At 44.4% G+C, this 26,674-nt stretch overlaps 1 protein-coding gene across 1 annotated transcript; it reads left to right on the top strand.

The window, feature by feature from the left end:
- The first annotated feature begins 39 nt into the window (after positions 1-39).
- Positions 40-26,674, top strand: STOM (stomatin). The gene is made up of 7 exons (XM_028107715.2): positions 40-192; positions 10,849-10,952; positions 12,058-12,130; positions 13,209-13,291; positions 16,699-16,902; positions 17,835-17,969; positions 24,639-26,674. The coding sequence occupies exons 1-7, from the start codon at positions 132-134 to the stop codon at positions 24,831-24,833; spliced, it is 855 nt and encodes a 284-aa protein (XP_027963516.1). The 5' UTR covers positions 40-131; the 3' UTR covers positions 24,834-26,674.

Genomic DNA, 26,674 nt, shown 5'->3' with positions numbered 1-26,674 from the left:
GGAGGGGGCGGGACTGCAGCCTGGGTCTCGGCCCCGGGTCTCTGCCCCGGGTCTCCGCCGCGCATTCTTCGCGGAAGCCGCTCCAGCACCTTTGACCGGGACGTGAGAGCTGCACCTCCGGCTCGGGCAGCATGGCTGAGAAGCGGCATACAGGGGACGCCGAAGCCCGGCGGCTCCCGGACTCCTTCAGGGGTGAGCCCCGCGCCGTCGCCCACCCCCCCCCAGCCCTTTCCTCAGGAACTAGCCGCAGCCTGCGTGTCCCAGGCTCGTCTCCGTCGCTTTTAAGCCAAGCGGCCGCTGCTTTAAGCTTCGGTGACGCTGAGAATAGTGAACCCTGCTCCGCGGGCTGGGGGTCAGATTTAGGGATGTTAGGGTGCAGAGTGCACAGCGGCTTGCCTGGCACACGGGGGACGCACCCACTGCAGGGCACGTTTCCAGTACCAAAGCCATAGCGGGGGCTCGCGTGCTCCAGCGGTTGCCAGACGCCAGGCCCTGTGCCATCGCTTCGCGTTCATTATCTCGTGGCATGCATGCGGGCAAGGAGATGCTTAAGCGACTCGCGACCAGTGAGCAGTGGAGCGGGGGCGCAAACCTGCACCCCACACCCAGGACCCCCAGTCTTCCTGTCGCGCGACTCCCCTTTCCTTCCCACCCGTCCCCCTCCAGCCAGCCTTTGCCCACCCCCATCCACGGAACTGGAAAGAACCCCTGCTCCCCCGGCCCCACCCATGGCCAATTTCATATTAAGAAGCAAGACAGACCTGTGAGGTTTTGCCCCCGCCCCTCACATACAGTAGGCTATTATTTGTGGAAGAAAAGAAGAAAGTCTCTTTTCGGCATTCTTCTCCTCTCTTCCCAGCTTCACTTTCTGCCCTATCCTGCCTCCTCTTTACTCCCTTTGTTCTAGGGATCTCGCCTTCGGGGCTTTTGTTTCTCGCCAGGAATTCCTTTAAGAACTCCCACCCTACCGAGGCCTTCCCTGTCTTGATGGCAGAAACCTTGAGTGGCTCAATGCTGTTCCTCTGGAAAGGGACTAGTACCCTTGGGAGGGCTATCATCTTGAACCTTTATTGGCTAACCTCTTGGGGTGGGGGTGGGGTTCCAATAGAGAGAGGTGACAGTCCTCCCCGGGGTGCTGATTCCCTCCCAGGGGCTCTTAGTGATCCAAAGGAATTATTTCTAAGGATGGAATTTCAGATGGGCTGACATAGAGAACGACATTTTAAGTGAGCTGGGTGGGCTTTTCCAGCACCCCACAAAAAAACATGATAATGGACTTAATGATTCTGATTAGCTGTAAAGCCAGCTTTGTCCACCCATTTCCTTTGCCCAGCGATTGTTCCCAGGGGCATCAAAAGAATTATCCCTCACTTTTCTCTGCTAAGCACATTGGAGATTTACCTTCCCAAATCAGTAGTGTAATAGGAAGCATGTATTTGAAGAAACTGATACTCAAAAGAGGTTGAATTACTTCAGAGTCACCCAGTTTATAAGTAATGGAGCCATATTTTAAATTGGGGTTTGACTGACTCTAAAACTTGCAGTCCCCCTCTTTCATAGTTGGTTGTCTTATCCTAGGTGGGAAGGTGGGTGGAATACTTTCCTCTGTGCCCTGACCTTCTGGTGGGAGACAGAGGGACTATGAGAACAGTATTAGCAGTTTGGTGAAAGCAGTGGGAAATCTGTAGACATTCTTTGGGAATGCACATGATCTTTATACTTAATATCCCTTTAGTTGTTTTTTCATGGTCACAGACCAGTTTTCACTCCTAAGTTCTTTTTCTTGGTTCTATGATTAACATTTTTTAGACAGAATTTATTTTTCCGAATCCAGTGAAAACTGTGTGCTCCTCAGAAAATTATACATACAAACAAAATTTTGCTTAGTCTAGGTTCCCCCCCCCTTTTTTAAAAATATAAACCTTCAAGATCCAACACGGGTAGGAAAGCCATTACTAGAATTTATTAAATAGAATTTATTGAGTGCTTGCCATGGGTCAAGCACAGCCTAAGTGCTTTACAAACATGATCTAATTGCAGTCTTCTAATAGCTCCACAAGGAAAACATTATCCACCATTTTACAGCAAGGAAACCGGGGCTCAGAGTAGAAAAATCACACGTGTGTGCCTCAGAGCTAGGTTGCAAACCTGGGCTATGTGATTTTCCATTTTCCCTATCCTAGAGCTACCTCCAAAATGTATACCCAAGAGAGGACCTTCTCAGGCATCAGTACTTCACTGAAGGTGAGAGACAACAAAGAAAGCGCAAAGGAACCTAGCTTCAGTCCAGACCTCTTGAATAAGACATCTCCAGAAGGCTGCTTCTGAGGGAAGCGGTGGAATATAAAAGCCCAAACTCTGTCCTTTTATGACTTTGCTGACAATTAGTCTTAGGAGTATATAAACATGACCAAACCTAGGGCAAGACTACTTTTTCTTGAAGCCAGTGCATTCACTTTGTAATGAAATAATGCAGGTGGATTACAAAAAAAAAAAAAAGTATTATTATAATTAAGAGACATGTCAACAGAATATATTCCTTTGGGAGAATGCCTGAAAATAAGCAGAATCAAGGGACTGATTTGTTTATTTCAGTTGTTACAGCTGATCAGATTGGGGAGAAATTTGTAACTTCTTTAATAATTAATCTGAGTTAAACCATCAATGGTCATAAATTAACTCAAACCAATGACGAAGTCTAGTTGCTAGTAAAGCTGGCATATATATATTTATATTATTTATATATATTTATATTATTTATTTAAATGTATATTCATATATTTATATATATTTGATTAAGATGGTTCCTTATTACATGTTCTTATTACAAATAGACTGTTTGGGTTTATATTATCTTGATAAAGGAATTACAGTTGTCATGATAATATAAAGTGTGGAAGGAAAAAGGTTAGAGATTACAGTCAGTGGAGAAAAAGTATGTGTCAATTCTCCTTTCTCCATTCTTTTTGAATCTTTGTCTATACTCTGGGACTGGTAAAGAAACTTAAACCCCAGGCATTTCAGCTGACACTTCAGTAGATTAGCCTCTGAAGATGCAAACAATAAAAGTATCTGTCGTAAAGTATCAGACGATAATTATACCAACTTTGTCCAGCTGTGAACACACTTATGGTAAGATGGTATAGTGTAATGAAACGAGAGTGGAATTTAGAATTCAAGGATCTGAATTGGAATCTCAATACCATCACTTACTACCTGGGCCACCTTGGGTAATTCTCTGTCTCCCGAGTCAATTCCTCCTCTCCATCCTGGGCATAATCTTACCCACGGTAACTGTCTCCCAAGGTTTCAAGAATCAAGTGAAAAAATTTATGTGAATGTACTTTTGAAACATTAAAATGTCAACTATTGAGATAATTTGTTAATGGGGAAAACAAAGAATGAAGTTAACAATGACTATTCAGAAAACCTAGTAATTATGCAGGGAATTTAAATTTATGGGCAAAAAGTTGTATGAAAGATGGTCCAAGATGGTTTAGAACTTTATTGTCCTGCTCAAATGTAGTCTGTTTCTCCTCTAGAGATAGAGTCCCCAGGCAGATTGTTGGTCTTGCTATTTTCTCAGCAGTGTTAGGTCCCGGAAGGCAATTCACTTACTAAAAAGTTTATGTCTATAAACTGTATCAATGTGATCTTTAAGTTGTAATAAAAATAACACTGCTATATATTGAACACTTCCTGAGTGTCAAGTACTTCTCATTGGTTTTTATATGAGATAAGTATTGTTCTTTTCCCTCATTTTACTACTGAGAAAAGTTAGTGGTAGAATTGGAATCTGATCCCAGAACCCTGAGCTCTTAGTCACTGCTTAGCTTCTTGACCTCAGTTGAAGAACTGTGCTTCTGTCTGCACCACCCCCCCACCTTTTTTTTTTTTTAAAGTAAGTTTGATGCCCAATGTGGAGCTTGAATTCATGACCCTGAGATCAGAGTTGCATGTTCCACCGACCGAGCCAGCCAGGCGCCCCCAATTTTTAGATAAAGTGATGTTGCCCTCCAAAGACTTTTATGAGAAAATTAATTGTAGATACTTTTAAGATGTCCAAGTAAAGGAGCTGGGTGGGGAAAAAAAAAAAAAAAAACAATGGAAGAGGTAGGAGGGTTTTCTTCTCTTAATAGGGTCTGGTCTAAATTTAATTAACTTAATAACATTATGAAATTGTTTTTTCTCCAATTTTTCTGGATATAACCGTTTCTATCTTTCCAGCTATGGGCGATATTCAGCCCATACATATTCATTCTGACAGCTGCTTTAGGACAGAGGATGTTTCTCAACTGTATTCAACAACTACTTACTTGGCAGATGGTTTTTCAGTACCTGTTATGCTCTAGATGTCTACCGTATTAGCTCATCTACTCCTCACATTTAACCCTCTCAGGAGGTACTCCTATTAGCCCTATTTTGAAATGAGGAGACTAAAGCAAAGAGAATTCAGAAACTTTGACAAGATCATACAGATAATAAATGACAGAGCCAGCTTTGGAGCCATCATGCTTTGTTGTTTTAAGAAGCTCAAAATCTATGAGGAAGACGGACCTTGAATAGGATAATTACAAGTATGATAAATGTTTTTTAGACAGGGTAAAGTGCTTTAGGTGATTTGGAGAGGGGGGCCTATTTAAGACTCAGGGGGTTCAAACTGAAAATTACTGATGACACCCTCACCTCTTTTTCCTCCTGTTTTATGGCTAGAACAGTTGAATGAAGGAAAGCTACAGAAAATCCCCAAGATACTTGGGAAAGAAAATATTTACACTTATTTAATTTCCTTACTCTTTTCGAGCTAGGCAAAGGACTCCCTTTATTTCAACTTGCATTGGAAATCTTTCTTAAAAGGGTTTGTTTGTTCCCTTTTTCTAATATCTCATGGTAAACACATTTTATGATTCAGATCCCATAATGCTTCACCAGTATTGGTTCTTTTGATCCAGTATTTGTAGGCAGAGATGGTTTATAATAGAGAGGAAAAAGTACCACCTCCAGCCATAGTTCTTAACTTGATACCATCTGGCCTTTAGCCACTCCAGCCCAGACACTAATTTCTTCCCTAGAGGTTTTAAGGATAAGGGCATTCGAAGAACTATAAACCATGCCTAATTAAAATATTCATTTGAAAGATGGGTTATAGTGTGTGCTTGTCTGCTTTGAAAGCCTCTGCCCAAATGAATGCAAGTTGTAATCAACTAAATACCAACATTTTTTTCAACATACATTTATTGAGCCCCTACTGTGTGCTAAGCTCTGCCCCTCTCTCACTCCACCTGGTGTTATTTTTCTCCCTGTAGTGTGCTGCCTCATTTTTGTTTCTTCACTTTTTTTTAAAGATTTTATTTATTTATTTATTTGAGAGAGAGAATGAGAGAGAGAGAGAGAGAGAGCATGAGAGGGGGAGGGTCAGAGGGAGAAGCAGACTCCCTGCTCAGCAGGGAGCCCGGATGTGGGACTCTATCCCGGGACTCCAGGATCATGACCTGAGCCGAAGGCAGTCGCTCAACCAACTGAGCCACCCAGGCGCCCCTCCATTTCACTTCTTTTCCTTTTCTTCTGTTGTTTCCTTCCCTTCCTTCCATCTTTTTTTAAATTTATTTTTCTTTTTTCTTTTTTTTTAAAGATTTTATTTATTTATTTGAGTGAGAGAGAGCACGAGTGGGGCAGGGAGGGGCAGAGGGAGAGGGAGAATATAATCAGAAATATTACATCCTGAATATTTATACCTTTCAAAGAATTAAAAAATTGCCAAGACCTTTCATTTTGACCTACTGTTGCCCCTTAAAAAGTGCTGTTAGGACCTTGCTGTCAGCATGTTTTTGAGACCAGATTCCTTAGCCCTCTTATCTCTCCCCACCCAGACAGCACTGTTCTTGGCAATGCACGAAGACGTGAAGTGCTTCACTCGCGTTCTGGGAAAGGGGAGAGAAAAGATTGCCCTTAAATGTTGCTGTTCAGGCATTGCAACAATCCTTGGGCTCATCTTTTTCTTTTTGTGTGTATTAATGCAAACGAGTCTTGAGTTAGATTTTCAGACACTGTGTGAGACCTTTCTGGCCTTTCCCTGAAGAGGAAATCTAGTCTTTGAACATTAGAACAAAATCTCAACGATAAATGGAATTTATTATTGTACATGATTTCCAGCAGTGCCAAGTTCAGTGCACCTTTTAGTAAATCAGCTGATACTGTATCATTAACAACATGTAGTGCTCTGAAATCATGCCTGTGTTATCCTCTTGAAAAGATTATTTTACTGCTCTCTTGGAAGCTAACCCAACAAAAATTACCACACAAGTTGTTGTTGTTTTCATTTGTTTCGTGGTTTTGTTTGTTTTCTTCTGTCTCAGCTCAGAAAGTCATTTGCTTTATTACTCTGGGACTGCAGGAAGAATATTTCATACCCACTTTACAGATTTTTGTGAATATTGGAAAGATGGTATGTAAGGAATCCAGTTGTGGCTGCCATGTGATAGACATTCAATAAATGGCTATTATTAGTCATAATTAAAGATACCTCCAGAATGAGAAATTTAAGAATTACACAATTTCATCTTTTCAGCAAAATTAGATTACACAATAAAAATGCATGGAAATTTTGCTAAGCATATATGCGATGCAGCAGAGTTTGAGAAAATTGGACATAACCTAAATGTTCATTAGGTCCATGGAATAATGGGATATTATTCAACCTTTAGTAATAAAGAATATGTAGTGACATGAAAAGATGTTCACAATATAGAGGGGAAGCAGATTCAAAGTTATTATGTATACCATTATTTCATTTTTTAAAAAAAGCAGGATAGGAAAGGTTTAGAGGACATGTAGCAAGGCAGAAAAATCGTTGCCATCTAGAGATAATGAAAGTATAGATAATTTTTCTTTTTTAATTTCTTTAGCTATAATTTCTAATTTTTATAGAGACAGTACTTTGCTTTTAAAATAAGAGAAAAGAAGCAATGGTTTTTAAAATTTATGTCAGTTCCCTGGAGATAAGCCCAATTTGAATATTGAGTTAAACAGTGTTGATTGTATAAACTTACATCCATTTTCAAAACCTTGCTTTGGTTAGTTAAAAATTTAATGCAGTTTTCAGAAGAGTTGGTAGTAAAAGAAAAAAATTAACCGTGGCCAAGTAGTATTTACAACCAACTGTCATGGGATCACTAATCTTTAGGAGTTTTCCTACCCAGCAATATCAACCAGTATATCTCAGGAATGCTGATTGCTCATTATTTGTCTTTTACCTCATACAGCTGGTAGGGAGGATCCAATCTTCAAGGTAATGAATTAGAAACTTGAATGGAATGAATTTCATGAAATCGGGGGGAGTAACAGAGAATTTCTCTTCTTTCGCCCATAAATGGTAGAGGACGAAGGGTTCACTAAGAGCCTGGTGAGGTTGAAGCCTCACCTCTCTGAGGAATGTGATTTGTGTACCTTTAGGAGCTATAATAACCAGATGGGGAAGAATTTGAAGGCTTGAGAATGGGATAGTTTAGGCACCAGAATAATATGAAATGGTGCCATCCCCACTGTATGCACTGATTACTTCTAGCTGAGCATTTGAGATGTGAAAGACCAAGCCCAGTTTTTAGGATCTCCGCTTCATTTCTTGTTGCTCCTCATTTGTAATCCCATGGGTTCATGTGGGGCTTTCCAAAACACAACGTCACCACGGAAACTGAGTGCATGCACACATATGCACAGGTACACATGAGAAAAGACTGGACTGGAATAGGAAGAAGAATAGGAAAGGAGAATAGGAAACATCGCTGCCCTCAGAGAGTTTATAGTCTAATACGGTCAGGACCCAGAGCTATGAACTTGCCTGGAAATAGGCGGCTTGGGGCAGTATTTTAGAAGGCACCAAATGCTGTCGGAGAAGTATTTGTGGCCAGTCTGTTCCTTGTTTGGAATCCAGTTCACTTTGGAAGCCTAGACCTGAGCCTGGCCACCAGCCTTGAGACTGTTTTGCTATAAATAGGCACAGCTGGAATTAAGAGGCCTTCCTCTGTAGGACTATCAGATTTCATTCTCGGAACTCCTACCATGCTTTCCCGGTTTGGATACTGTCTTGAGAAAGTGCTCCAAACACGAAAACTTCCTTCATGAGGATTTTTTAATTCAGAGACAAAGGACCGAAGGAGTGAATTGACTTAGGACATGGGCTCTGGGGTAGGATGACCTGTGTTTGAATCCCAGGTCCTCCTCCATCATGTGGTCTTGGGAAAGCTTTGTGGCGTCAGTTACCTCATTTGTAAAATGGAATTAAAAATACTTGGGGCACCTGGGTGGCTGAGTCATTAAGCCTCTGCCTTCAGCTCAGGTCATGATCCCGGGGTCCTGGGATTGAGTCCCCCATCAGGCTCCCTGCTCAGCAGGGAGTCTGCTTCTCCCTCTCCCTCTGCCTCTCACCCTGCTTGTGTTCTCTCTCCCTTTCTCTCTCTCAAATAAATAAAATCTTTAAAAAAAAATACTTCACAGGCTTTGTAAAGAATGAAGGAGATACACATGTCAAGTAATTGAACACAGTGCTTACAACATACTGTCAACAAGTGGGTGCTGTGATCATGATCATCAGTCGTGATGATGACTGACGGAGCCTTCTGCGCAGGCAGCACTGGGTCCCTGCTTGGAATATCCTCTCAGTAAATATGTCGACAACCCCACAAACCGTAACTTACAAACCTCCGGGAGATTAACTTAGAGCCCTTTTAGTCAAGTATGCATAGGACGTTTACCTCATGCTGTGACACAGTGTGAAAATCACAAAGTTATCTGTAACATTTCTGGTCTTGCATCCTGCGTTTCAGAGCACTTGACCTGGATGCCACTTTGTGTCGCTCTCCCATGCTCTCCGCCTCAACTCTGCTTATTTCTTGGCCTTCTGTGGATTCAAAGGCCTGCCTCACTGCCATCTTTGCCCTTCTGAGCCCTAACCACTGCCTGGCCTGCCTCCCCTCCCCCGCCCCTTGCCAATCTCCCTCTCATTACCAAGACAGTTCCTGGAAGTACTGCAGAAGCTTTCTGTGGTCCATAAGAAAAGTGATAGTGTCCCTTGGCCTTCTTGGTCCCTCCACCCTCCTCAGAGAGGAAAAACAAACTAAAAGTGAGGAAGTCACTGGATACCGAAAGTGGAAAACACAAGCCAGGAAGTGAAGGGGGTTTCCCAGGATGGTAGGAAAGGGTGGTCCCCGGACCAGCTGCTCACACCACCTAAGAGAGCAAGTCCAGACGCCCCTCCAAGAGACGCTCTTTTAGAAGAGGAAATTGGTAGAACACCTGACCCTCGTGAGAGGAAATTTAGACCATTGATGAGAGGTTTGAGGTTGAATCAATATGGGAAAAAAGCAAGACATTGGAGGAAAAACAAAGTTGTATGGGATGGAAAAACGAATTTGACATCCCTAACCTGGCTTAGCTTTGAATGGCATTTACATATTCATGAAGTGGAAAATTTGATAATGACCTAACCAAAATGATGATATAATTAGAAGGATGGGTATATTTATGGGGTGGGGGAGAAGCTAAATCCTCTTCCATAGTGGAGAGTCAATAAGTAATGCTCAAAAGCGAGAAAGCAACAAGGAACAAAACCAGTATATTATTTAGAAACAGGGAAGGATAGACCAAAATACTCAGCCAACAGAGCAGTTGCCTTTGAAGAAAGGAAAACTGGAAGAGGTGAACAGGGGACTGCTCTTTTTATACTGATCTTGGAGAACTTTGGGACTTTTTAAACTTTGTGCAAGTATAACTGATAAAAAATTAAAACAGAAAAAGCACAGATGCAGGGCGCCTGGGTGGCTGTTGATTAAGCATCTGTCTTCAGCTCGGGTCATGATCTCAGGGTCCTGGGACTGAGCCCTGCGGCAGGCCCGCTCCCTCCCTCTGGCCCCGCTTGTGCACTCTCTCTCAAATAAATACAAAGGCTAAAAAAGGTGAGAATCATAGAGGGAAGAAAAATAATTAACAGATTTTATTTATAAAAATTGTGTGGTTTGGAAGAATATTCATCATCTCTGGATTGAATAATTTCCCCCTTTTTATACTCTTCTGAAATTCTTGCAGCGGGGCGTGTATCCTTCCTAGTAAGAAAAAGAGCGATTTCATGTTGCAGGAAAGGAAGCAATTAGAAAGTGAGAGGAAAACTATGTACAAAGATGTTTATGATACATTGTTAATAATCCTAAGAAATCAGAAAAACAGCATGTCTAATCATCCAGGAAAGGGTAATAAATTATGGTGCACATGCCCAGTGAAATAGCGTGCAGTTCACCTTTAGTTAAGCTATTCCCTCAGCTTAAATGCTCTTTACCTTCCTTCCCCACCCTTTTGGTATCTTCCTTGACCATTCCAGACGCACCTCTGACAGCCACCCCCGTCACCTACCCACCCTACCCCACTGCCATCTCTGTCCCAGATGTGTAAGTTAACCCTATTCTGCATTTCTAAAATGCTCTATGGTCTATGTCGAGACACTTACCACCTAATGTTATAATTATCTGTCTGTCTTGTCCACTGAACTTGAACCTCCCTGATAGCTAGGATTGCGTCTTACTCACTTTTACCACTTCAGTGCAGAGCACAAGGCATAATAAATATTAGGTGCCTAATACATGTTTGCAGGATAAAAAATAATGTGGGAAATCCTGGTCATGTTAAGTAGATGAGAAAAATAGCACCTGTACTTCAGGGTTGTTACAAGGATTAGATGGGAAAATCCAGGTAAAACGGTGGTAGAATGCCAAGCATTGGTGTGTTCAGTGAACAGAGGATAAACATGGTGGGGGTATACTAACAACAATGACAAGAGTTGTATATTTTTTGTTTTCACAGATAGCCCCAGTACAGGCCTTGGGCCTTGTGGCTGGGTTTTGGTGGCTGTCTCGTTCTTGTTCACGGTTATAACTTTCCCCATATCGATATGGATGTGCATAAAGGTAAAGAATACGTCACTTCCATCTGCAAAGGGGTCAGCCCCTCACCACAAAAGCATGCATTGTGTGTATGTGTGTGGAAAAGGGAGAGAGAGAGAGAGAGACCTACTGGCCTGAATTCTTTTTCCTTCATCTCTCCCTTGGAAAATTCCCTCTAGTCACCTACTGTAATGGAATTTGGGGACTTCCTTTCAGCCATGGTCCAGGCAGTCCTTCTCAGAGGTTAGAGTAAGGACCCCCATCTGAAATCTTCTGAGATCAAGGATGTGGGGTGGTCCTGTCCACACTGAGGTTTGGCTCCTGGCTCCATTGTTCACTGTGTGACCTTTGCCACGTTTCCTTCCTGTAAAATGGGAGGAAGTGACAACACACACTTCATAGGGCCATTGCGAGGTTAAATGATGTATCTAAACATACTTATCCCAATGCCTGGCATATGGCAAGGGCCCCGCAGTTGCTGGTTATTTTTTCCATAAAGTTATTAACACTTCGATAAATAACTATCATTTACATATTCCCAAGAAGGTAAAATATGCTCCAAGAATTTTCAGATAAGTTTATTATTATAATTTAAGGAATTGGGAGACAAACCATGGGGAATTTAGTTGTTTGTTATTGTTGTTTTGATTTTTTTCTGTATTAACAATGCATGAGTAACTGAATGATTCTGTTAACAGCTGAGGAGTAAAGGATTTGCTCCTATATACTACCCTATACTTCCCAAATTGTATGCAGTGAGTATCTATTACTTTTATAATCAGATAAAAAAATAGTAAATACGTATTGTGCTTGGTAATTAAACATTGGACATGTGATTTATAGATACTGTTTGGATTTTATTTTATTCTTTTTAAGTTTTATGTGTTTAAGGAATCTCTACATCCAACATGGGGCTCGAACTCATGACCCCGAGGTCAAGAGTCAACATGCCCTTAAGACTGGGCTGGGCAGGTGCCCTGAGACTGTTCGGACTTTAGAGCAAAAGCAACATGGAGGCATCTAACCTGTTTAGAGCAGAATATATATTTAAGAAGCTGTCTATAAATATCTGGCATATGTAGATATTTGTATTCTTCATGTTCAATTATTATTTGTGTTTTTAATCTAGATCATAAAAGAATATGAAAGAGCCATCATCTTTAGATTGGGTCGCATTTTACAAGGAGGAGCAAAAGGACCTGGTCAGTACTAGAATTCTGGGTGGGTGGCCTGGAGACTGAAATTCTTCCTCTTGTTGATGTGAATTCCCTTATGTGGGTCCCTTCTGTGTTGACTTGGGAAAGAATGCCTGTAACAGAAGCTGTGTAACAATAGCGGTGGTGCTGGCCAGTCTTGCTACGGTCACCCTTTCCTTCCCTGGCTCCCCTCCCCTTCCCATCCCTGCTGATAAGATTATTTTAGGCCAAGAATAGCCACAGCCGTGGAAGTTGGAGTATGAGAATTTCTACTCGCTGAAGGCTTTCTAGATCTTGTTCTCTGTGCCTTATTTTTGGCCAACTTCCCTTAAGCCCCTACTGTGTTCCAGGCTCTGGGAACTCAAGGGAGACTAGACTATAGCTCCTGCCCTCAAGGAGCTTGCCGTCTAGTAGACGCCAAAAAGGAAGCGGTTACAATCCCACGTGCTAAGTACTATGACTGAGTCATTGCAGCTAGCTGTGGAAACCTGGAGATAGGTGATGGACCCTGAGTGGGAGGGTGAGACCAGGCTTTGGAGGTGACATCTTGGCCGAGTCTTGAGGCATGGAGAGGTATTGGCCAGAGGGGCGGTGTTCCCAGCAGAAACACAACATGTGCAGAGCCATGTCGAGGGGAGTATGGCGGCCCAGGGGCCTGCAGGTCGCTCAGCCCAGCGAGAGCACGGAGCTCGAGGAGAGGGGAGTGGCCGAAGAGGGGCGTTGGGGCAGGTCATGCAGGACCTTGTGTGGCACATTAAGGGGTCCGTAGGTCAGGAAAGATTGTTGGGCTTGCGGCTGAGAAAGTGGGTCAAAGGAGAGACCCTGGAAGGCCTAGAAAGACGTGGGAAGGATTGTGTTGGCCTAAGTGAAAACCAGACAGCCAGTGGCAGTGGACTCAGGAGATGACATCCTGGGCCTCGGAGGCAGCAGTTAGGTGGGGGGCGCCAGCAAGAGGACGGCGTTCCTGGCGGCGGGCTCGTGCACCGAGGTGAACTGGCTTCTTTCTGTGGGCTACGTTGAGAATTAGAGTGAACGGACGAGGTGCCGGTGTCTCTCCCTAGTGTTCTGTGTTTCTTTGTTGCAGGTTTGTTTTTTATTCTGCCCTGCACTGACAGCTTCATCAAGGTGGACATGAGAACCATTTCATTTGACATTCCTCCTCAGGAGGTAAGGTGACGGTCTTTTGCCCTCAGTAACAGATGTCACGTGTGAAAGTAGCTGGCCATGAGAGCAGCACAGAATATGGTGGTGGTGTGGGCACGGGTGTAGAGCCTGTCTGCTGTCACCATTTTCTAGCTGTGTGACTTTGAGTAGGTTCCTTAACCTCTCTGTGCCTTAGTTTCCTCATCTGTAAAATTAGAGGTTATAATAGTAGGACCTACTTTTTTTTTTTTTTTGAGAGAGAGAGAGAGAGAGCACAAGCCAGAGGTGGGGGAAGGCCAAGGGAGAAGCAGACTCCCCACAGAGCAGGGAACCCGATGCGGGACTCAATCCCAGGACCCTAAGATCATGACCTGAGCTGGAGGCAGACGCTTAACCGACTGAGCCACCCAGGTGCCCCAGTAGGACTTAACTTTAGAAGGTTCTTGTGAGGACTGAGACGTTATGTGTAAAGTGCTTAGAATAGTGGCTGATAAACAGTAAGTGCTACATCCATGCTTATTATTACCAAGCATAGTGTAACGTTAGCATTATCATATTTGTCATCCTTTTGACTGCCACATTTTTCTGCTGTGGGTTTCTGATAGAAAATCCAGCTTAGTACAATATTCTTAAGGTTCCTGTTTGTATTCTAGATAAAGAATTAGGAGCTGCTCATTTGACATTTTAGATAAAGCATACAATGTTTTTAATAGTAATTTTTTTTTTAAGATTTTATTTATTTATTTGACAGAGAGAGAGAGACAGTGAGAGAGGGAACACAAGCAGGGGGAGTGGGAGAGGGAGAAGCAGGCTTCCCGCTGAGCAGAGAGCCCGATGTGGGACTCGATCCCAGGACCCTGGGATCATGACCTGAGCCGAAGGCAGACGCTTAACGACTGAGCCACCCAGGCGCCCCTATAGTAGTAATTTCTCCATGCTCTTTCAAACAACTTTGCAAGGAATGTCACAGTTGAAACTCGCCGCAGGATCCGTAACTGCCAAAGGGCAGAGGGATCCCAGCAGACCAGAGTGGCAGAGCCAAGAGCGACGGTCTGCTCTGTGGGTTCCTCACCGAGGGCTTTTCCCACAGCTCCATGCTAAATGCACCCGACGTTCACTCCGTCACAGCCCGGGACAGTGAGGGCCATCCTGGGCCGCATGTCCGGGGAGGGATCATCACTATCGCCGAGGCAGATAGAAAGCCTGGAAACAGGATGAAGGGAGGGACAGAAGAATCGTGTCAAGTGTTTCCTGGCCAGAGACCAGGTGCACAGCAGGGTGGTGGAGCCTGGCCGCACTGGTTGCCTTCTCTTGTCCCCGAATCCAGGAACCAGCATAGGAACCTCCTTGCTGGTGCAAATCCAAGCAGTGGGCGATGAGGTCAGACTTTATCATCCACATGCACGTAGGGACACCAGGAATTGCTTTTACCCACGAGAACAGGGCTAAGAGGCGTGCTGTATTCTCTGCATGTTTTCCCATCTTTCAGAGAAGATTGAGCCTCGGAAGGAGCCCCTCGCAGGGTAGCTGGGAGTCCTGATATCCTCGATAAAGGTGGCGGACATCTGGCAGGCTTGCCGTAAGCCGCTCCTTCCGGCTGCTCTCTCCTCTGCCCTGGGCCTCTGACTCGCAGCGGAATGGCACTTGGCGAGCAGTCCTTTCTGCGACCCCCTGTGAACATAATATGAAGGAAGAGAAATACTACGCCAACGATGAACAGTAGCAGCTGTCGAAACCTCTGGCTGTGGCAGTCACAGGGGCAAGAGACTGTTTAGAAAGGATACACATTTTCCTATCACATCATGGGAAATAATTCATTTTCACACAAAGATGGTGATACGTTACTAGAAGTATTTTTAGATTATCAGAAAAAAAGATAACTGCTTTCCTGCCTGACAGGGACTAAACTGCTATGGAACACCATTGTCATTACTACCTGCCATTTACATAGCCCTTTACACTTTGAAAAGAGCCTCCTCGTTCTACCGAATCTTCAACTTCAAAGCAATTGGCAAACCATTTGCATAGAATTGGGCAGCATTATTAGCCCCATCTCACAGGTGAAGACTCTGTAGGTCAAGCAGGTTAAGAGCCTCACTAGAGATCACCGAGGGAGGTACAGGTGTCCTGACCCTCCCTCCCACGCTCTGCCTCAATCACTGTATTCCTAGGATCATGTTTCAGTTCATCTCTCGGTTATTCACTACCTGCTATGTATCTAACACTCCACCACTGCTAGAGATAACAAAGACAAACTGCCCTCAAGAAATGCATGGCCCAGTAGAGAAGCAATGAGGCCAACCAGCAACAGAGTCACTGCAGTTAGGTGCCGAGGGAAAAGTGGTTAACCCTGCCTGGTTAGGAAAGTTTCACAGAGGAAAAGACACTTGAGCTGTGTCTTGGATGAGTAATCGTGTGCCAGTCTGCTGGTGTGAGGAAGAGGAGGGGCGGGGACACCTGCACGAATGCCTGGGACACGGAACATGGTGCTCGGGGGAACTACACCTTGTCCTGTGCAGTGTGTGTGCGGGAGGGAGAGCAGGAAGGAGTGAGGCCAAAGGGCCAGCGGTCAGAGGACCTGTCAGCCAAACTAAGGAGCCGCCCTGAAGCGGGGAGGGAGGAAGAAGCATTGACTCATCGTGTCCTGGAAAGCAGGACATGACCTGACCTCACCCTGTAACAACAGTCCCCATTCCCTTTTTGTTCGACTTCACTGTACTGCCTTAGAGAGTTCACCAAGCCCAGGCTCTGCCACAGTGCCGTGCCATTTCGTGCATTTTGTTCCCTGCCTCGCATACTCTCCCACCACCCTCGGGAAATTATTTCTTCCTTCAAGACGTAGTTCAAGTATCACCCCTGCCCCCGACAACTGCCCCTCCTTTGTCCCATCAAGGCTCCCTTGATTCCCCACCCTCTTTGAAAGTGCCTACTATGGAGTGGTGTCTCAAAATTTGTTGAATGATTGAAGGAATTAATGAATAAGTGAATGTATTTTATTAAAATTCTAAAGGCATCATTAGCTTTCGGATGCTTTGTTGTCTTAGTCCATTCGGGCGGATATAACCAAATCCCATACACTGGGTGGCTCATAAATGACTGAAATATATTGCTCACCGTCCTAGAAGCTAGAATCCAAGGTCAGGGGACCAGCAGACTCAGAGCCTGTATGAGGGGCTGCTTTCTTGTCCATAGACGACCATGAGGGTTCAACCCTCATGACCTAATCACATCCCAAAGGCCCCACCTCCTAATGCCATCACATGGGGGGTTAGGGTTCAGTGTCTGAATTTGGAGGGCACACATTTAGTCAATAGCACTTACTAAAGAAAATCAGCCGATGTCTTAAGATGTTCCATAGAATAACATTGCTTACACTTATATTAAAGAAGGAGTTGGTTGGCAGGTGTAAAATGGCTTTCTTTCTATTACAGATCCTCACCAAGGATTCGGTGACCATCAGTGTGGATGGCGTGGTCTATTACCGCGTTCAGAATGCTACCCTGGCCGTGGCGAATATCACCAACGCCGACTCGGCAACCCGTCTTTTGGCACAAACGACTCTGAGGAACGTCCTGGGCACCAAGAACCTTTCCCAGATCCTCTCCGACAGAGAAGAGATTGCACACAACATGCAGGTGAGGCTGTGAGTCCCCAGAAATTCAAAGATGAAGTCAAGCGTTAGTGGTTGGTTGACAACTTGACTAATTCCAACTGGTGGGGGATCACTGGCCGGCCTTTTTCTCTTCACAGAAAGGTTTTCTCAAACTCTATGGAAGGGAATATTTTTCACACAAATAGCTCATGGGTTAACAGCTCAGATGCATGAATTGTATTTTTATTCCCTTCAGTGTAAGTTTTTTTTTTTTTTCCCCAGAATTAGCATTAACCTTTTTTCTTTAGCGTAATAATTCCGAGGCCATTCTGCAAGACCGTGTGGGTGTCGTTAAAGCTCTGTTCTCTGCACGAGTCCCATGACTTTCCTTGTAACTCATATGCGTCCCAAGCTTTCTAGAGTAATAGATTATGAATTAAACCTGACTTGTTCAAAGAAGATAAAGGACTAAAATCCAAGATCTTGTTATTTGTATAAACATCATCGTGTGTCAAATCTATGACCTTAGCTGATGCGCACAACCACCGTAGGAAACAAAGGAAGATTTCGTTCCTCCCATTGTAAAGGGACGAAGTTGAAGCAGGAAGAAGCGCTGTGGCTTACATGGAGTCACATTAGATCGGGAGCCAGCTGACCACCTGCTTTTATTAGTGACGTGGGACTGGGATACAGCCATCCCTGTGGCTTTTGACCCACATCGGCCCGGTTAAATAGTTGCAAGAGAGACTGAAAACAATCACTGTCTGGCCCTTTGAGGAAAAGTTTGCCAACCCCTGCATGAGCTTCTTAATAATGGAACCAGGATCAGCTCCCCGGGGCCTCGGCCCCTGCAGAAGATAACTAGCCTCTCTCCCGGCTCTCCCCCAGCGCCCTGTCCGCTCCCAGCCCAGGGGTCTGCCCTCGGCCTCTGGGCTGGGCTGAGCATTCTTCGCTGGCCTTCTCTCTTCCGAACAGTGTACCCTGGATGATGCCACCGATGACTGGGGAATAAAGGTGGAGCGCGTGGAAATTAAGGACGTGAAGCTGCCTGTGCAGCTGCAGAGAGCTATGGCTGCAGAGGCAGAAGCATCCCGGGAGGCCCGTGCCAAGGTAGCCTTGCTGTCTTGTCTTGTCTTTTTTTTCTTTTTTCTTTTCTCTTCTCTTTCTTTTTCTTTTTCTTTCTTTCCATAGTTTGTTTTTCCTATTGAGTTTTTTTCTTAATTACAAAACAGTAAAACATTGTCGTTATAAAAATGGACGTAATCCTAAAGCGTTGAGTCAAGTTGAAAGCCTCCCTGTAGCTTCCAGCCACATCCCAAGCTTAGTGATATACTGGGGCTCTACCTGATGAGGGTGTTAGACAGCTGGCTTGTTTGTTTTACGAAAGTAGGGTCGAGTACCATACCTATTGTTCTCTACCTTGCTCGTTTCACTGAACAACATCCTGTGAGCACAGCGGTGTGTGCAGAGCCACCTCATTCTTCTGTCACTGCGTGTCCCACACTCATGTTACTGGTCCACCACTGAGCACAAATTAACAGTTCTGACTTCAGAGCAGCTGGGCAGTCCCGTCAGTGTGCTTACCATTCATTCCTTCCCTATTTTATTTCTTTCAAAGATTTTATTATTTTTTTTTTCCTAAGTCATCTCTACACCCAGTGTGGGGCTCGAACTCACAACCCCAAGATCAAGAGTCGCACACTTTACCGACCGAGCCAGCCAGGCCCCCCTCCTTCACTATCTTTGTCTTCTCTTTCATTCTCTCTTTTCTCAGGATCTTCTTCCTCTCTGTCCTCTTAACTTTTTCTCACTCCTCTTTCTCTGATGTCTGCTTTTTCCCCTCTTTCTGCCTACCTCTGGAGCCCACATGGATGCATGCCCCCTAGGTGGGGTATCGAGGAAATATCTATTAATCTAACCCAGGAAAGAGGATTTCTGGAGCTAATACCTAAGAACACAGGGATATCTCGCCAAAACCAAGGTTGGGAAGCAGACTCAAGTCTCCAGAGTTGGAACCAGGGACCGCAGTGCAGTCAAGACTGAAGGGAGCTAATCATTCCATCTCCTGGGCCCCACCTCATTGCTGACAGCTTGAGGGCAGAGTGTCTGACTCTCAAGTTTACACGCCTCCCCAGTTGAACACTAAAGGGGACAGACCAGCCTTGATTCCAAATTCACAGCAGAGAGATTTTCTTTGGTCAAAATTTAGTCAAAAGGACAAAGTCAGATATTAATAAGGTCCCATAGCCCCTTGTGCGTATATGAATGGGTGGAGGAAGAGAGTCAGTTCGCATCAGAGGGGTTGCTATGGACTTGACAGATCTCCTAAGACTCAAGGAGCAAACCAGTTTGTTGTTTTGTTGGAAAATAGTAGTAGCTGGAGATAATTGGCTAAGTGCCGAACCCTAACCTTCTAGTAGGAAGCCCTTTAAGCTGCAAATCAGGCACTATAATTTCTTAGCCAGCACCAAATGGAATAGTAGCTCCTTTGACACACTATGCTCAGAATTTTCTACTAACCAGAATTGTTAGGTTTTTCTAGCGTGATAATTAATGCTTATGAGGACAACCTGGTAATACTACAGAACCCTCACGTGCTCTCTCTCTCTCAAAGTCATCACAGTTAGAAAACTAAGTGGTATTTCTGGTAACATTAAATATGACCTGCTATAATCTAATGAGTATTTTGAAAATTAGGAATTGCTTTTACCTAGAATATGTCATTAACCAACAGCCCCATTTCCAAGCCATATCGAATGGAACTTATCATACATGGATGACTTAGAATGTCAGAGCCTGAAAAGTCCTTAGAGATTACCTTCAGAAGGTGACAAATAACCTGGCCCAGATGCTGCCCCTCCCCCCTCCTATTCCCCTGCTGGTAATTAACCACAGCACTGTTTTCCACTGAGTCTAAGCTTTGACCTCAGAATCCTCCTATTGCCCTCCAGGTAACAAGCCCCAACTGCTTGGAATTGGCTCTAAAAATGAAACTTATTTGCCATCCCACTATTCTGATGAAAACTGAAGCCCAGAAAATTTATGTGATTTCCTCAAGGCCACAGAGTTGATGAGTGGCCGTAGAAATTAAAAATTAGAATTCCCCTCTGCTCCTCACTGCCTCCTCTGGACTTCCCGTGATGGATAGAGCCTCTTTGCAGGTGTTCTCACCAGCTAGGAAAGAGAATCCCTGATAACAATGGGAAGAGATAGAGGAAGCCGGTTAGAATGCTGAATTACTGTGATCCCACTTGGATGAGACCGTAGGGACCATCTAGAATATTCTCGTGGACCTGGGCAGTGACTGTTTTTAAAATTAGGGTGAACACATAGAATCCCAAGGAGTCTCTCCCTTCCGTAAAATATAGCAGCCCTGCAACCACCATAAGGCCAAAAATTCAAAATCATATATTCAGGTTCTCATGGAAAATAGGGAGTCTGTTTCCTCAATACATAAATTGTGAACGAAAAGGGTAGGAGAGCCTCTAGACTAAGAGACTTCAGAGAGAAATTCCTCAAGTTAATTAGCCATCAGGGAAATGCAAATTCAGATCACAAGCAGATGCCACACTAGATATCCACCAGAATGGGTCTAAAAAAAGAAAGAAAGAAAAGGGAAGAAAGAAAGAAAAGGGAAAGAACCGGGTGTGGGTGAGGGAGGACCTGGTGCTCTTATTTTGTTAGTGAGACTGTAAATTTGGTGCCTCTGCTTTGGAACACCATCTGGTGGCAGCCCATGTCCAACAGAAAGGCCTGTACCAGAGTGTTCACAACAGGTTATATTACCCCAAACTGGAAACTGCCCGCATGTCCCTTGCGGTCGAACGGATAAAGTATGCTTTATTCACACGAAGGAGCACCATGCAATGAAGAGAATGAACGTCCAAGCGCTCCCAAACATGGTTTGAGAGAAAGGAGCCGGGCACAAAAGAGGACAGATTCTCCTGCAAGCTTGACAGCATGTTAGCCGAACCTCTTTCTCAAGTGCTTAGACCAGCTCTTAATGGCTTGAGATGTAATACCTTTTCTGCTTGCATCCTTCCTGATTTCCTTTCTCATAACTCTCAAAAGAAGGCCTGGCATGTGCTTTCAGGCTCATATTCCCGGGCCTAGTTATCTATTAATTGGGAGAGTGGAGTGCAGAAACGCAGATGCCCTTTCTCTGCCCTTCTCAGACCAGCCCGTCTGGGCTCTGGAAGAGACAACAGTACCAACCTCACATACCTGAAAATGCCCGACTCGCAAGTGATGGTCTGTTGAGACGAAGTGTTGATCAACATGGGGCTGCTGGGCGTTTGGCAGAGGCCCCACGCCCCACAGGTAGTTGGCTCTGCTTTCTGAGATCCCATTCACAGCATCTATGGGGCCTGTGTTTAGGCAGAGCCAGAGGTACTGCACCCACGTCTTTGCCAGCCTGCCCAGAGCAGCTTTTCCATTAACAACATGGCGTGCGTAGCCTGGTGGGTCCGGCTGCCCAGCCAAGAGACTGTGCATTGACTGGCAATGGGAGATGAGATAGCCTTGCCGTTGGTCCTTGTCCAGACCAGGAAAAAGAAAAAAAGTGCCTTATCGGCCGAGATGACACGGAAAAAGCTAGAGCCTGCTGTTCTCGGGGCGGGAGCCTGTTTTTGCATTCTGTATGTACAGTGCCTGCTTTAGGGCACAGGTACGTGAGTCACTTTGAGTGTACCTGGTTCTTGCCCCTTCTCACAGACCTACATAGGACATCCTGATAAATTAAGGTTTTTATCCTCTAAACTGAGTGCCTTCTCTTGGTAATACCATATCCGATAACCCCCATCTCACCTAATGGGACGACCCAGGCAACTGAAACCTAGAAACCTGGGCCCCTGCCTCTGTTCCTGTCCCTCCCTGTACCCAGTCAGCCTCCATACTGCTGACTTTCCTCCCGAATAGCCCCCCAGCCCGTTCCTCCCTCCATCCCCACTACCGGCGAATCACCCCGGTCACTCTGAGGCTGTCCCACTGGCCCTTGTCCATCTCTCCTCATCCGTCCTCAGGCATCTGTCAGTGTGTCTTCTCCAGCTAGGTCTGGTGAGGTTCCTGCTGGAAACCTCAGCAGCTTCCCACTGCCGACAGGCTGCAGACCAAGCATCCCTGCCTCCGCTTGGCCTTATGCCATATTCCTTCCCACTTACATTTTTTGGGAATACACCAGCTTTTTTTTATACCTCGGTGCCTTTCCATGTGTGCTGCCTGAAGTATTCTTCTTCATCTTTGTCCAAACAGCAAAGCTTTCGTTCTGTCCTGTTCAACTTCTCTATCTCACCAGCCCACCTTCTGCAAAAACTGCTTTCTTCTGAGGGCTGGCACTGTGCCTTGTATCCATCTCTGTCCACATTTGTCACGCTGGAATGAAGTGGTCTGTTTCCATGTCTGTGTCCCCTGCTTGACCAGTTGCTGAAGGAGGCGAGGAGGTCCACTCTTACCCCTAGCTCCTGCACAGGGCTTGACCCCTAGGCCCCAACATTAACGATGTGGAGTTGTAACTCCACTGGTCCTAAGACCACTGCTTCTGATTTTGACTCTCACGGGAGTATTATGAACCATGAATATTTTGAGATCCATGTGAAAATCACCTAGTGGAACTGCACGATTAAGCTGGAGGATCCTGGTATCTTCACCCCTCTTCTCCGATGATGATTAAGTAAAAGGAACTGCCTTGATTCGGCTTCCGAATCTTGTACACATTAAGGCATAGGTGGATCCAAAAAATCGGGTCTTGACTTCCCACTTGCCTTCCTATACAACGGCCTCCATTTATACTTTCCACACCTACTATGGCTTTTCTGTCTTCCTAACAATGGCCCAAGGAGGCAGGTACTGTCCCATTTTAAGAATAAGAAACCGGAGCTCAGAATGTTAAATAACCCCCTTGAGAACACTCAGCTGGTAAGGGTTTAGGTTCGAGATTTGAGCTCAAGCCTGTCTCGCTCCAGAGCCTCCCCACCACCCCAGGGCTGTTCAAACTTTTATGCTCATGTAACCTCTCAAAGAATTTAGAAAAACTGTATGTTCCCATCACACATTTTAAATAGACCTGTAAAAATTTTCATTTGAATTGATACACTTGGTTGGGCATATAATCCCCGGCATGTTTTAAATACTGACATTTTACACTAAACCTGTGAACATCATTCTTTTAAATGTGTCCAGTGAAATTCAACTAACATAATGACTCCATCATCTATTTAAAATGTGTCAATAAGTTTTTCATAGTCGAGCATGTTTCACTGTCCCTTTTTTTCCTTGAACTTATATTTCCACTCCATCTCCTCCATGGATTTCTTTTCCTAATACAATATATTTTGTCATGAATTATTTTATTACTCTACTGCAACACATTTAGTATCGAAGTTAAAATTAATTTTTTAAAAATTTCCCTTGACTATAAGCAAGGCATTTAAATGTTTCAGAATTTCTCCTCAATAATTTTTTTTTTACTAGAAATGCTTCTCTTAACAAGATGAAGAATTCATATCTTCGTAGTTGGCTATTACTTATTGCCAAAAGATTAAACATCAATTCTAGTCTTAACTTTTTCATTTTAATAGATATAAGGAGTCAGAACTTTTGTTTACATAAATAAGTGGGTAGAAATGCAAGTTTTGTTTAAAGTCACGCCATGCAATTCTTTGCACTGCCTCTGAATTTATGTGCTAAAAAAAGCATACAGCGATCTTCATCAAAAAATATATATTTTTTAGGGGCGCCTGAGTGGCTCAGTTGTTTAAGCGACTGCCTTCGGCTCAGGTCATGATCCTGGAGTCCCGGGATCGAGTCCCGCATCGGGCTCCCCGCTCAGCGGGGAGTCTGCTTCTCCCTCGGACCCTCCCCCCTCTCATGCTCTCTCTCTCTATCTCATTCTCTCTCTCAAATAAATAAATAAAATCTTAAAAATATATATATTTTTTAAAGACTTTATTTGAGAGAGAGAGAGAGCACAAGCAGAGGGAGCTGTAGAGTGAGAGGGAGAAGCAGACTCCCCGCTGGGTGGGGAGCCTGACGTGGGGCTCGATCCCAGGACCCCACAATCACAACCCAAGCCGAAGGCAGACGCTCAACTGACTGAGCCACCCAGGCGCCGCTCAAAAAATATTTTTAATGACCATCAGCTTTTATTTATTTATTTACTTACTTACTTTTTATTTATTTTTTTGTGACCATCAGCTTTTAGTTCTGGAAAGGTCTCTTTCCTTTCTTAACAGTCAAAGAACCGGAAATCCATTTGACTTGCAAAAGGATTCGTATCCAGTCGTTAGGCACTCTCTCAACCCCTACACAGTATTTTGAACTGTCCCTTTGCCCAGTCCCCTGAAGCGTGTGAGAAAGATCAGAGTAAAAGAGGATATCTTGACCTAAGGCACGAACTCAGGCAAATCAGATGGAGGAAAAAGGAGAAATGGAAACTGGGTAACTGGAAATCGACTTCTTTTTTTAAAATTTTTTTTTAAAGATTTTACTTATTTATTTGAGAGAGAGAGAATGAGACAGAGAGCACAAGAGGGGGGAGGATGAAAGGGAGAAGCAGACTCCCCGCTGAGCAGGGAGCACGATGCAGGGCTCGATCCCAGGGACTCCAGGATCATGACCTGAGCCCAAGGCAGACGCTCAACTGACTGAGCCACCCAGGCGCCCCTGGAAACCGATTTCTTAAAACCATTTTGGCTCGGCCCTGGAAGGTTTAATGTACATACCCGGCTTTGAAGACAGCTGCCTTTTTCTCCGTTTTGACCACTCGCTGGTCCTGTCCTGTAGGTCATTGCAGCCGAGGGAGAAATGAACGCATCCAGGGCTCTGAAAGAAGCCTCTATGGTCATCACCGAGTCCCCGGCAGCCCTTCAGCTGCGGTACCTCCAGACGCTGACCACCATCGCAGCTGAGAAAAACTCCACGATCGTCTTCCCCCTGCCCATAGACATGTTGCAAGGCATCGTGGGGGCAAAACAGTGAGCCGCAGAGGCCAACGCAGAGATGCGCCCATCCCTTCCAGGGTAGAGCGGGGACCAAATCAGCCCTCAACCTGTAAGGAGGGAGGAGGGTGGGACCTCAACTAAATATTCCTTCCTCTCCTTTTCCATATGTTGACTGCAAGGTTCTTAGAATGTGTAGTGATCCTAGCAACAGATAAAGATTGTTAGCTTGTAAATACTGAGAAAGAGAAGGGGTGTGGGGAGGGGACTACTGATTTATAGAAGATAATTTCTTACTCTTTAAAATATTTAAAAGTTCATATATTTAGATCATTATGTAATAGGTTAAATCCCCCTTCTTTTGACTTTTCACTGGGTCGTTCTGCACCCTCTATCTGCAGCCAGGCCAAAGGCAAGAAAATAGGTTTTAACCACCACTTGACACCCTGGCTGGACAAATGCTTTGCAGAAAGCAGAGACCTTAGGCTACGACCAGCCTCTCTGGGCCATACGTGCCTTACTCCTGGGGAATCTTAAGGAAACATTCTTGCCATCTGTTTACTTTCTAATCCCAGGCCATATTTCAAAATAATCCTCTCTGGGAGGAGGCATTTTCTTGCCTGTACCGGCCAACACTGGAGGAAATGGTCAAGATCAATGAGAAAGATGATCTTAACCCTTGAATGACTTGTAAATCCACCGTCACAAAAATCCTTTAAGAATAATATGTTTCTTTTTTTCCTCGAAACTTCTTTGAGCCTCTCTACGACCAAATGATTCCCCTGTGGTATTTCAAACCAGCTAAATACTTGTCACAAAAGTGCTTTTTCGGGCGCCTGGGTGGCTCAGTTGGTTAAGCGACTGCCTTCGGCTCAGGTCATGATCCTGGAGTCCCGGGATCGAGTCCCGCATCGGGCTCCCTGCTCGGCAGGGAGTCTGCTTCTTCCTCTGACCCTCTTCCCTCTCGTGCTCTCTATCTCTCATTCTCTCTCTCTCAAATAAATAAATAAAATCTTTAAAAAAAAACAAAAGTGCTTTTTTCTCACTTTTGCCTATTTTCATATATCAGGTTCTCAATAGTTTGATTTTTTAAGTGACACTTTCTCTAAGTTCTATAAACAACTGTTTATATACCCATTCGAATAGCTTAAGGACTAATACTTCTTTAAAAAATGTCTTCAGAAAGCCATTCTCTTTTACTGTCTGCACGCTATTAACTCTTGTACACTGTGAAATATTTTGGTTATCAGTCCCGTTCATTAAATACTGTAAGGAATTCACAGTATATTGGGCACATAATAACCAATGAGCTTGGCAAGACACTGTCAAACTTAGGATATACATACGGATCTAGGTCTTTCTTCTGTTTGCAGAATCATCTTTTTCTGTCACTAATTTCAATGCCTAAAGAGGAAGTGGTCAGCCCCTCTGAACCACAGTTGCTTATTTTGCAGTAATAGGAAGCGCTTTGAGTTTTGCAAATGCTCTTGAATCTGGGCAACCTGGCATTCTTCCTGTTGGTCCGAAAACCTGGCTGGAGACATCCCTCCTTGAGGAACTCAAGTTACTCATTTTAAATAATGCTTGTATCTCTTTGGTGAGGTGGCGACCCATAAGGACCAGGAAACCACCCCTTATCCTGGCTGAAAAATCTCTTCTCAGGCTTAGAGTAACCATGCATTCTGCTCCTGGAGTTTCCCTGTTTACAGATAACCAGTCTTCACCTCTCTGCCTTGTGGATTCATAGCCCAGTAGGGTGGGATTAAATTGCTTGAGAGGGAGGAAGCATAAAAGGGGTCTAGGGTGTGTTGGTGCAAGAGGTTTTTCCCCATGGCCTCCCTTTCTAATGCTGTACATAATAAAGTGTGCACTTGTACTCAT

The sequence above is a fragment of the Eumetopias jubatus genome, unplaced genomic scaffold (genome assembly GCF_037043125.1).
Source record: "Eumetopias jubatus isolate StellerSeaLion01/CBP00866 unplaced genomic scaffold, mEumJub1_p1.0 scaffold_15, whole genome shotgun sequence".
NCBI lineage: Eukaryota > Metazoa > Chordata > Mammalia > Carnivora > Otariidae > Eumetopias > Eumetopias jubatus.
The sequence above is the reverse complement of the archived record's forward strand: the minus strand, read 5'-3'. Positions and strand labels throughout refer to the sequence as shown.

Bases quoted from the DNA above. Each gene is read 5' to 3' on its own strand.
- STOM (XM_028107715.2), top strand. From the start codon at position 132: ATGGCTGAGAAGCGGCATACAGGGGACGCCGAAGCCCGGCGGCTCCCG. The intron at 10,953-12,057 runs GTAAAGAATACG...TTTTTAATCTAG, and splicing joins CGATATGGATGTGCATAAAG to ATCATAAAAGAATATGAAAG. The intron at 16,903-17,834 runs GTGAGGCTGTGA...TCTTCCGAACAG, and splicing joins AGATTGCACACAACATGCAG to TGTACCCTGGATGATGCCAC.